General features: G+C 36.2%; 1 protein-coding gene across 1 annotated transcript in view; it reads right to left on the reverse strand.

The window, feature by feature from the left end:
- The window catches only part of LOC107569462 (protein kinase C alpha type), a 143,310-nt gene that overhangs the window by 25,266 nt on the left and 104,523 nt on the right, over positions 1-13,521 (reverse strand). The window contains exons 6-8 of the mRNA XM_016255561.1: positions 10,471-10,627; positions 7,889-8,023; positions 7,378-7,471 (exon numbers count right to left, since the gene is read on the reverse strand). Coding sequence (XP_016111047.1) covers positions 7,378-7,471; positions 7,889-8,023; positions 10,471-10,627 — 386 coding nt within the window. The remainder of the gene's footprint in view (positions 1-7,377; positions 7,472-7,888; positions 8,024-10,470; positions 10,628-13,521) is intronic.

Genomic DNA, 13,521 nt, shown 5'->3' on the forward strand with positions numbered 1-13,521 from the left:
TCTGGTGTTCTCCCTCTCTCCTCCAGAGGGCGCCATCTCCCGGACTCCCATTCCCCAAACCCCATACACCTGTTCACTCATTACACCAATTCCCCAAACTCCACACACCTGTTCAGTCACTCACTCATCACACTCACCCTCAGCTGTGCCCCGTTGTCACTGACTATATCTTCTCCTCTCACTCACCACTCGGCCTGGCTGTATTGTGTGTATGTAATGGTGTTCGTCGTCCCTAGACCTGTTTTTGTTTTGCCTTGTCGGCCTTTCTGTTGGGAATAAAATAAGTTTTCACCTGCATTTGGACCCAGACCCTATTTTTCCACGGTGCCCCTGACCGCGGCGTGACAGCTGTCTGCTGCTCACTGATGTGCTGGTACAGTTCATTTAGTGTGACGAAGTTTGCCGCCGTTTTCATTTGAAATTTAAAGACTGACTCTGAAGCGATCGCGAATTTGTGTACAGTTTATGGAGCTAATCGCTATAGCCCCGCCAAAAATGGCCTAGCGACACCAATGTTTCTTACGTCCATTTCAGAGAACCAGGACAAATATTTCAATCGATCGCTCAGGCATTTAAGTGGCACCGAAATGAGGCACCGAAATCTGCGTTCTGATTCGGTTCTAGTACATACCGGTTACATAGGTACCAGTGCCAATTTTCGATACCCAACCCTAATGCTGTGCAGTGACAAGTTGTGGAAAAACACAGTCTTTGCATTGCCTTCCTTCTGGGGCCGGTTGCATAAACTGCTAAGACTAGTCTTAAGAAGTTAGCCATCTAATTTATTTTCTTCTTGACTGGTCATGACTGTTTAAAGTCAGTTACAAAAATGTAGATTGGCCCAATTTACCAATCTACATTTTTGGTAAATTGGACCCCCCATCTTCACACAGATCTTCAACAGAACACTGGAGCTGTGTGAAGTCCCTTCATGCTTCAAACACTCCACCATCATCCCCATCCCAAAGAAATCTTTTTTAAAAATCAAAATTACAGGACTTAATGACTACAGGCCTGTGGCTCTAACATCTGTGGTCATGAAGTCTTTTGAAAAACTGCTGCTGGCCCACCTGAAGGATATCACTGGACCCTTGCTGGATCCTCTTCAGTTTGCCTACAGAGCAAACAGGTCTGTGGACGATGCAGTCAACATGGGACTGCATTATGTTCTGCAACATCTAGACAGATCAGGGACTTATGTGAGGATCCTGTTCGTGGACTTCAGCTCGACCTTTAACACCATCATCCCAAACCTCCTCCTGCCCAAACTAACTCAGCTCTCCGTGCCCACCTCCGTCTGTCAGTGGATCAACAGCTTCCTGACAGACAGACACAATAACTGTGGAACACACACTATTTATTCACTCATACACTTATTTATCTAACACACATCCTCAGTCTACATTTCAATTTGCACATAATATACCTGTACATACAACTGTCTATTGTTGTATACCTGTACATACAATTGTCAACTTGTATAGTTTTATTCATTATTTACTTGTTCTATTTTTTATTTATTTTTATTTTTTATTATCTGTGGGTTTTTTTGTTCTGTCACTGTCATTCTGTTACACTGTGGAAGCTTCTGTCACGAAAACTAATTCCTCGTATGTGTAAACATACCTGGCAATAAAGCTCATTCTGATTCTGATTTTAATCAGAAAAGTGAAACTGATTATCTCTTGCCTAACTGCTAGTTGGTCAAACTAGTTTTTTAAAGACACAGTCTTAACACAGTGTCTATGTTTATGTAACTGGCCGGGATCCCAACATTAGGAAATAGTGGATGAACTTTATTTTTAATGAAGTTCCAGACCACACCAGTTCACTTTTCACTTCATTTTACCACGGATTTGTTCACAAACAAGGTAAAACTCGATGCAGGATTTTCAGAAAGACTGAAAATAAAAGATGATGCTGTGCCGAATATATATTGGATCCGACAGTAATGTCGCACCACACAAGTGTGAGTAACTGTTTTTATTACGTGGTCACTATTGCTTTGTCTGTTATTACAAATCATTTGATATGTACTATGTATTTATGTGTTTTTAACCTAAATAACAGCAGCGCCCATCTGTGAAGGATGTAGGCTGTCAAACATACACAACTGTTAGCCAATCATATCAGTGGGCGTTTACTTTCGAGTCTACAATCCGCCACACCTATTCAAACGGAGCATTTCGATAAGGGGCATCAAAACAGGACAGAAAATAGCTTTTTACTTCTAAATTATGTTTTTTTAATGTAAAAATCTTGATAGCAAATTAACAGCGCACCACATATAATATGTGGAAAAAAGATTATCAACTCATAAGAATGACTCATTAACCATTTGTTTTAGTTTAAATATAAGGACAATTTATTAATTCGATCCCTCAGTTTAAGATCCATCATTTTAGTTAAATTGTAAATGGCCTAAAAAATCGAATAAACGATTAGGCATATTATTATCATTATTATTATTTAAAACATGGTTTAATTATTATTTAAACGTTTTAATTAATACATAGGAATGATTTAATAAAAAGTGATCAATAATTTCTTTAATTCATGGACATTATGATTTCATGTCATGAGCAGGGCTCTGTATTTGGGAATAGACATATAATTTAAGAGTACCTTAGAGAACAGTACAGAATAATTAAAAAAAAAGGCAGTTCATGACCCCTTTGAGGTTGCCAACAAAGATCAATCTCCCTCACAACAACACTGTGATAGAAACCGATTTAAACTCCAGATTAAATTTTTTTTGAGACATCATTAATAAGAAAAAAAACTCATAAAGCATGTGTTTTCACATCTTCAGATTTTTCAAATCTCAGCTACTTCATCAGGGATAACTTTTTTCCCATGCTGTGCAATTTAAGACATGGTTACACTCTACAAATACTCAGAAAACACTGGATGCTGAACACACTGATGTCCTAATAAAGGGCCTTCATTAGTGCCAATTGTGAGAGAAGGTATGCCTCAACCCTTTGGTGGGTTTCTGTAATTTTAGACCGAAAAAAAAAGTTTTTAATTTTTGTGTTTCTGTTTTGTCAACAGAATGGTACAAAACTTGGAGACTTTTTTGTACTTGCTATATAAACACACATAGCTACACAAATATAGCTACACTTGAGATCTTCACAACCAAAAAATATTTTTTTGGGGGGTATAATTTAAAGATCCGCCATGATGAAGTAGACTTTGTTAATAAATATATCCAAATGCAATAAATCTAATAAAAATAAGTAATTACCTCTGAAAATACTCTTATAACAAAAGAAAACACAGCCATAATAGTGCTGTCAAATTGATTAATCACGACTGATCGCATCCAAAATAAAAGTTTGTGTTTTCATAATATATGTGTATATTAATGTATGTATCAATACACACAAATACATGCATATATTTAAGAAATGTATGTAATATATATATATATATATATATATATTAGCGCTATCAAACGATTAATCGCGACTGATCGCATCCAAAATAAAAGTGTTTACATAATATGTGTATATTTATATGTATATATCAATACACACACATACATGCATATATTTAAGAAATGTAATATATATATATATATATATATATATATTAGTGCTATCAAACGATTAATCGCATCCAAAATAAAAGTTTTTGTTTATATAAAATATGTGTGTACTGTGTATATTTATTATGTATATTAAAATACACAAACACATGTATATATTTTTTAAATATTTATATGTGTGTATATATATATATATATATATATATATATATACACACAATATATATATATATATATATATATTGTATATATATATACAATATATATATATATATATTTTTTATATTCATATAATTTCTTGAATATATACTTATTTTTCTTAAATATACACATGCATGTGTGTGTATTTATATATACATAATAAATATACACCGTACACACACATATATTATGTAAACAAAAACTTTTATTTTGGATGCGATTAATCGTTTGACAACAATATATATATATATATATGTTACGATTGCCAGCTGGAGTGCCCATGAGCTCATGAGAGGGCACTCCATCCCATACCCATGCCACTCAATCCCGGACTCCATTTCCCATAATCCTTTGCCTGGACTCATCAGTTCACAGCTGTCACATATTAGGAGGACTATAAAGCTTGCACACACACACTCACATAAATTGCTGAATATTGTATAGCCTGTAATGTTCCCAAGTTCCCCTGTTTCCTGTGTTTTCCTAGTTTCCCTGTTTCCTTGTCTTCGTGGTTTTTGATCCCTGGACTGTGTCCCTGGTTTCTGATCGTTTGCTGCCTGCCCTGACCTTCGCCTATTTATTGGTTACTCTTTTGTCTCATCCTGGATTGTACATGTTTGCTGATGTTTGACCCTGCTTGTTTTGAACACTCTTTGGAATAAAGCTGCATTTGGATCCTCAACTCCGCTGTCACGCTCCCACATTACTATATATGTAAATATTTTTTAAATATATACATGCATGTGTGTATTCATATTGTTACAGGGCAAACAAGACGTGAGACGTACAGATTCATTTGCAAGCTTTATTAAGGGCTTGGTCAAAACAGGCGAGTGTCAGGCAATGGCAAACAGGTATATAGAAGACAAAACAAGAGCAGTCCAGTAAACAAGTGAGGGTCAGTCGACGGCGAACATAATCCAACAGGGGCGAGACTAGAGGGATAATCCAGGTACAAGGCAAAGATCAGAACACGAGAAAACAGACAAGGCAAGACTAAGATAAGGCTAGGAAAACTAAGCAGGCTCCGTAAGGTAGCTATAGCAGTGATCCACGCTAAACAATACTCGGCCCTGAGAGAGAGGAAGTCCATGGCTTATGTAGCATGTCTGATTGGATTCAGCTGTGTGTGTGTAATCAGTGCAATGGATGATGGGAACTGTAGTTCGGGTGAAGAGCAACAATAGTGTGGTGCAAGAGCCCATAGTAGTGAGCGGGTGATCTCTGGTGGTGAGCGAACGGAAGTGCATAGAGCGGATTCGTGACACATATATACATATAAATATACACAGTACACACACACACATGTAAACACAAACTTTTATTTTGGATGTGGTTAATCGTGATTAATCAATTTGTCAGCACTTATATATATATATATATAGGGCTATGCAGGCATCAAGTGGTTAAACCATAGCATTACATATGATGTTCTTTCCCACCAGATGGCAATAATCTGCCTTCCATGCACTGGATTTTAAAATACTTTTGCTCTTTTAACTGACTGTATTTATTGAAAATAATATGAATATTTTTGTATTTTAAATAGAAATAAATGGTTCATAATTTAGAGGTGAATGGTGTGTAGTACCATGAAATTGTCTCAAAATACTATAAAGAAATATTACAGTATAATATAGTACAATAATAATATAATAGAGTACAACAGTAATATAATATAGTGCATTCTTTTCATTAAACAAAATGCTATGCTTTTTGTCTTTTTGTTTTGACCACCAAGGCTCATCAGTGTAAGTGAGGAATACCAGAAGGTTAAAGTAAGACATTAGGCATTGTAATTTATTAATTTTTTTGACAACTGCGGATCTGTTGGGTCAGTGTGCAAGTGTATTTTGCCTCAAAAATGGGATGTTTCTCTAAAGCAAAATTCATTTCCACAACTATGCAAACCTCTATTGCCTCTATTTAACTATCAGAAACCTATCACTGCCCCAGGCACACACAACAATTATTCTCTGCAAGAGGTCTTCACACTCTCACATACTTCAAAAAGAAGCTGGATTAATGTAGTGACAATTTAATAAAAAGGTGATGCAGCTGAAAACGGCACAAAACCAGCCAGCCAGTCAACACACACATATTTGCACGCTGCTGACACGCACCTGCTCAAGGTCCTCTAATGTCTGATCCTGAAACCATATGAGAGGAGTAAACAGAGATATACATGCAGACACGTAACACACATACTGTATGTGTGAAAAGGAAAATACAATATTTTATCTAATTTTCTCACCAAAAGTCATGGCCACTTATTCCATTCGACTTACTTCATTTATGACTACTTAGTATGTGGTTGAAATTGAGAAAGCCTGGGTAAATGGGGCATCTCACTAGTCAACTCGTAAGAACTAACTTTCAGTACGGGGCTTTCTCACCTGCCGACTGTTTTTGATGAAATCTTGTCTCCCTTTTCAGTCAGAGGTCTGTCACATGCACAGATCAAAAATGACAGTGGGTGGCATAATAAACAGCTGCCTATAAATTTTGAATTGAATTCTTATCTGACTTACAAATAAGTGAAGCTTGTGAAAAAAGAAAAACAACAGGAGCACTGCACGAACTAAACTGATTTAAACCTTAAATGTATGAGATGTGTTGTCATAGCCTTAGTAAAAAAAAAAAGTTCAGCTAGTGAAGACACTGGCAATTGAAATCATATATGAAATTGTTAAAAAAAATCTATACTTTCTTTTAAATATTTTATTTTCATTAGCCATTTTGCCCCAAAATTATATTTCTATATATTCCATTCCTTTGTTCAGGGCTATGAAAAGGCTATGGCTACATTTAACCCACAACACTTGATGAACCTTTACAACCTATAAACAATGATTTCCTACAACTGGTAAACAGAAACTACCAGGTGCAGGTGGGATTTCAACATCATCTACAAACAGGAAAAAATAACAAGAAAAGTTATGACTGCCATCACCTGGCAAATCAAGGAATTACAAGAAAACTGATTCTAATAGCCAATAGTGACTGGTGTGGCAATGCGTTTCTCCTCTAGTGCGCAACTAGCTTTAAATGTTTTATGGGTCACAGACATAAACATCTCCAAGGCAACTATAATGTATTTCTATGTGTACAAGCATCTACAGTATGTGTCTCCGGAAAGCTACATGAAAAATTTATATATCCTAATCATGTTTCCAATGCAACAATTTATCTGACATATACACAAAAACAACAGCTAAAATGCTGACAGAACAGCTCCAGCTAACATGCTAAACAGATATACAATCTGAAAGTTACAACATGTTGTTCTGGATATAATAACAAGGTATTTCACACTAAACATTTGCTGTGTCGCTCAGGAGGCTTTAGGCCTGAGGGTCACTAATAATTTATTGATGGTGTTTTCCAACCTGCTCATTCTACCTAGTCAGTAAAGACAAAGTAATTATTCTATAAAGAATGAATCAATTTTCATTCTTTATGATTAATTAACAAGAGCTTATACTGTTAGCAATTGGAAAATAAAAAGTTGTTTTGTAAGAGCCATAGATTAATTTACTTTTGGTTCAGCCTCAGGTTGAATTCTCTAAAGAAACACAGGAGAGATTTGTGATGTTTGTAGATAAGGGTAATAAAAGAGTCACCTCAAACTTCTGTCGGAGCTCAGTATTCTCATCATCTTCATCTGGAATGGGCACATTGTAGTACTCCCCCTCCTCCTGGTTTAACACTTTATACCTGTATCACAGATAAAGATATAGCACAAGTTATGAACGTGTATTTATGGTATTCATCAAAGCACATTTTAAGTCCATATAGGTATATATATATATATATATATATATATATATATATTCCATAGCATGTCTTCTTAATTGGCTAAAGTGTTGTTGTTTTTTGGCACTGTTGCTCCATTTTTACATCTAAATGTTAAAACATTTTTGGGAAAGTTTATGTGAACAACAACATCAAATTGGTCTCTTTGTCACACAAAGCTAGCTTCAGAAGGCTTATAATATAGTGCACTTCCTTTATGGGGCTTTGATGTTGGTTTTTAACTAATGAGACACATAGTATCTAATAACAGTAGGAAATGACTGCTGAACAAGTGACCTAACCTTTTTCCTTGTCAGTGAGAAAGAGACAAATCCTTACCATCCACACACTGAGGATTTCTTGAGCTCAGACACACCAAAAGACATTGAGCCCATGAAATCATTACGGGTGGTTCTGTCCCAGTCCCACACCTCCACAGACAGCCGACGGTCCTTATCTGCTGGCTTCAGCTTACTGGAACATACACACACACACACACACACACACACACACACACACACACACACACACACACACACACACACACACACACACGGACCAGGATGAAGCATTGCATTAGCACTCTCCCCATCATATAATAAGGCAGGGCTTTCAGCTGCTTATTCAGATGAAAACTCAAGAGAGGCTAAACATTTTTTTTTTTTACAGTAACTATTAACTATATCTTTTTCATTGTAAATATTAACATGAAAACACAAACCAAATAGCCTAAGTATTTATAGACATTAAAATAGTGAGGGTATTACAATAAAGTTCAGCGTTCGCTAAAAAAAATCCTTCAAAAGGGTAACATGATCTCACACCTAAATGGTAAGTCTCAGCTGTATAAATAGACTGTCACACTGTCTGCATGTATGCAGTTTTAGGTCCACTATGAACACACAATGACATACATTGGTTAAACATTTAAAGCATAAAAAATATAAGCAAACTTTTCCACAAATATTATTAATTTCTCATTGAATTTTTTGCACTAGGTAACCCCCCCCCAAATTAATTTAATGAGCGAGTATGTCATGAATCCAAACTGTGTTTTTTTTTTTCTTATCCGGAATCACTATGGAGACTGGAGAGCCTATAATAAGTGTTTATATTCAGACTATTTTAGAACCGTCTGGACAATCCCTGGTGGAGAAGCCTAGTACCTGCATGACCTTCATATCCATAAACAGAGAGAAGTAGCTCCGGCTACAATGTTCTTTTGCAAGGAGCATGCAGATTTATTTAATAACCACTAGAGCACCAAAAGTTACATAGTGTACCTTTAAATATTTCATTTTTATTTACAATATCATCATCCACCTGTGCAGACGTATCATCACTGTATCAATTGCTGTGTTTCAGATTGTAAGGTCAAAAATTATCAAAGATTTCTGCTTTCCTGTCCCAAACCTATCTTCAGTAACAAAAGGGCCATTTGGAATTCCTGAAGGCACAGAGGTGCTGATAGTGATCAAGGCCTGTAGGCCAACATGTGTATACACCGGGGGTCTGCTAATTGTCACACCTTTTGCCCAGTGGGTGAAGTTATAATCTGCTGATTGGTCAGTTTGAATGTCTCACATTTGGTTTTTAGTCACATGGTCAAGGAAGGGATAAAAGAGGACTGTAACTGTTGCTCTGTCTCTTTCCTTGGCTGTCTTTTTCCTTGGCTGGCTCTTTGCTGCCTCTTTTCTTTGTTGGAGCTCTTCTTGGGTCTCTGCCCTCTCTCCCTCTTTTTCTTCCTCTCTCTATCTCTTTCTCTCAGGTAATATTTTACATGTTGGGTACAATTAACTATGCTTTACCATCCTTCATCTATTTTGTAACCAATTCAAGTGTAACCATAACAAAATATTGTTATTAAACCATTTCAATTATTAATTATGTGCTAACTAGTCTTGATTCAAGGTTCATCTTAAAGTGCTACCTATTGCAATACAATAGTCACACAATAGCAACGCTCTCCCACATATGTAGCTATTCTAACTGCGCTTATTTCCGTCGTTGGTATAAGTGGCAGTGGGTGGTAATAGACTAGAAATGTACAGTTTTATACCATCGTGCTGATAACGTTTCTTTAGTCATTCGGCAATCCTACAGCCTGAACCACCGTAGGAAAACCATCCTTACAGATGATCTTTTCACAGTCAAGTTATTTGCATAAATATGTTTGAATGGATAAGATGTGATTGAATGTGTGCACCTAAACGCTGCTGGTTCCTGTGCTTTTCTTTGTCACCTATCACTTTGGCTGCTTTCACACTATAGAAATGGCATCAGCATTCAGCCCATTAAAAACAATTCTTTACCTACTAGAAGGTAGGGGATGGGGGTGGATTATAATAGCACCATATAGTACAGATCATATCATAGAATTAAATGTGCCCCCACACCTATTATACATTCATTGATTTGAACTTAAGACCTTATATCGATTTGAACATAGACCTACTCTAAGGAAGTCACTCTATAGAAAGGTTCACTCCACTATACCAACAAACAGCCATGTGACATCTTTGAAAATCATTTGCACTAATCTGTATGTTCTTAATTTTTAACTGATGTCTGATTTCTAGGAAGATATAAATAGTTTTTATTTTGAAGGTTTGTTATCGTTTTTTTGGGTGTTATTCATATGCACTGTCCTCCTTCGATTGAATCTGGTTCTGATTTATAAGGTAGCACAGTGATTTCATCAAAATGAATCAGGGTTATATAAAATGTTTGTGCCATCAGTTGAAAAACCATGATCTAAAGCATATAAAGCCATATATTAAAACTGATGCTAAAGTAAACCTGTATGGAAGAGTAGATTTTATAGAGCAAGTGATACCATTTTGGGTAAAACATACACTAAAACTAACATCAATGACACATTAATCCTAAATATTAGGATGTAATAAAATGTTGCAACTCACAATGTAAATGACTCGTTCCAAGCCGGATTCAGGGAAGAACGGATGGTTTTCGTTTTCTGTTTTGTCTCATTTTTAGGGTCTGGAATCAACTTGAGTTTTACATATGGATCAGATAATCCATTCGGGTCCATTGGAATCATGTTCTTGCCTTCCCCCACTGCAACACAACATGCCAAATAAGAGATGACATCAGAACATGAATTCATAAAATAAATAAATAAAATAAAATAAAACATAGGTAAATAATAGAGGGCACATGGTAACGCTGAAGTCTCTGGGTAATGTTACTCCACATAAACTCTGAACTGTGATATAATAATAAAGAAGTGGCTTTAAATAATTACTATGCAATATAAATTGACTATGAATGTTAGCAACTAGACATGAAGTATCATGAGCAGGGTACAAAACAGATCAGGGTCATGCTGTCAGAGCAGAAATGCACATGTAGGTCATTGATGCTCTTTGTTGAACAGATTTTAAATGAAAGCGTTTCATAACTGTTTGTCTGGTTTAGAGTGCTACTTTATATAAGCACACACACACACACACACACACGGAAAGACCTGCCACACATCTCCTTTACTCAAACCCACAGAAAGGTTAGACTTTGAATATCTAAAAATGACACAACCAACAAGGCAAATGCAAACATGTGGTGTGGCACTCACATTTATGTCACTGAATACAATGAAACACATGGGGCTACAATAAAAAGCTATGCATATATAGAATAAATAAATACATAGATAAAGAGTGGAGGATCTGTTGAGGGACTTTAGTCTGTGAAGTAGATTTTGCCAGACTACAACTCTAACACACACTGTCTGAAAATGCAAATATCAACATTGACAACCTCAGTGCCTGAACTGCTTATGTTTGACAGGTAGGAGGCGCCCTACACTTTAATGACCCAACATGGTTCTGTGTTTGCTTCACTCTATTTAAATTCATTCATTATTTCATTCCATTTAAAAGCACTTTATTGCAATGGCATTAAACATAATGAATGAATGAATGAATGGATTTAAAGAGAGAAGCAAACACAGAGACATGTTGGGTCATTAAAGTGTAGGGCGCCTCCTACCTACTTCTACCACAAACCACAAATTCAAAATCCAAGAACACCAAACAGAATGCAAATATAACAATAAAATATAATAGTAACAATAAATCAGTCAAAAAGAAAATAAGAAAGATAGGACCAGGAAATCTCTTGCCTGGCCCAGCTCAAACATAGGTGTGTGAAAGTGAATGTGGACACATTGATTAATTGTCTACAGGAAAACAGAAAAAGATAACATACACATAAAAAAAAAAAAAAAAAAAAAACGGAAATGTGTGGAGAGGGAGAAAAAGTATGTGGTAACATTTTACAATAACAGTACATGAATAATCATATACAAATTAAATCTAAATTAAATATTACTTAAATATAGCATGAGATAATGATGAGTTAAGGCATGTACTAATCAAGAACTCCAGAACTATAACTATAACACAAGACATGAAATCTTGTTTGAAAATTTACACCAAAGTGTTAATGAATACATTAACAAACATGTAGTCATGGTGGTCGTTATTCACACATAAGTTTTATGAGTCATGTCGTAGTTAAGATTAGTTCTTTATTAGTACAAGCCTTAACTCACCATTAGCTCATATTAAAGTAATATTTAATTTAGGTTATAGTACATGATTATTCATGTAATGTTACTGTAAAGCGTAACCACATATGCAGATATATGCAAAGTAATGGAGTTTCAGTCAGAAGTTTTAGTTCTTTTAGTCCATATCATGATTCTGTTTATATATACAGTGGGTACAGAAAGTATTCAGACCCCCTTAAATTTTTCACTCTTTGTTATATTGCAGCCATTTGCTAAAATCATTTAAGTTAATTTTTTTTCCTCATTAATGTACACACAGCACCCCATATTGACAGAAAAACACAGAATTGTTGACATTTTTGCAGATTTATTAAAAAAGAAAAACTGAAATATCACATGGTCCTAAGCATTCAGACCCTTTGCTGTGACACTCAAATATTTAACTCAGGTGCTGTCCATTTCTTCCGATCATCCTTGAGATGGTTCTACCTGTATATATATATATATATATATATGCTGAAACTCTCAGGGTGAAACTATAGTATGAAAATGGGGGGTCAAGCCGATAAACAACAAACAGATAATCAAGGAAATGTAGGAAAAAAGCTGTGTTCTTCCCTTGGGCCACCACTGCAAAATCAGAATCAGAATCAGAATCAGAATGAGTTTTTATTGCCAGGTATGTTTACACATACGAGGAATTTGTTTTCATGACATAAGCTCCACAGTGTAACAGAATGACAGTGACAGAACAAAAACACAGATAATAAAAAATAGAAAAATAGAACAAGTAACTAAGGAATAAAAATATACAAATCGACAATTGTATGTACAGGTATATAACAATAGACAGTTGTATGTACAGGTATATTATGTGCAATTTCTGTAAAGCGGAGCTCACGTGTGCTTGCGGAGGAATGTAGACACTGATGAAAATGAATGCGCAAAACTCCCGCGGCGAGTAGAACGGCTTGCAATTAATGAAGAGCACTTCTAGATCTGAACAGCACATCTTCTTTAACACAGTTACATCTGTACACCACCTCTCATTGATGTAAAAGCATGTCCCGCCACCGCGTGATTTCCCTGTTGATTCTGCGTCGCGATCCGCTCTGAACAGCTGAAAGCCCGGGAGACTCAACGCGCTGTCCGGAATGGCGTCTTTCAGCCAGGTTTCTGTGAAACACAGAGCAGCAGAGCTAGAAAAATCCTTATTTGTCCGGGAGAGCAGAAGGAGTTTGTCCGTTTTGTTGGGTAGAGAGTGGAGGTTGGCCAGATGGATGCTAGGCAATGGTGTTCTGAATCCGCGCTGTCTGAGCTTCACGAGCGCGCCGGCTCGCTTCCCCCGTCTGCGCGTCCTGAAACGCTTGATCAGCACCACAGCTCCCCCGACAACAATGTCCAGCAAAACATCAGAATAATCAAAAACCGGTGAAATATC

Source organism: Sinocyclocheilus grahami, unplaced genomic scaffold, assembly GCF_001515645.1.
Source record: "Sinocyclocheilus grahami isolate Dianchi unplaced genomic scaffold, SAMN03320097.WGS_v1.1 scaffold1347.1, whole genome shotgun sequence".
Lineage (NCBI taxonomy): Eukaryota > Metazoa > Chordata > Actinopteri > Cypriniformes > Cyprinidae > Sinocyclocheilus > Sinocyclocheilus grahami.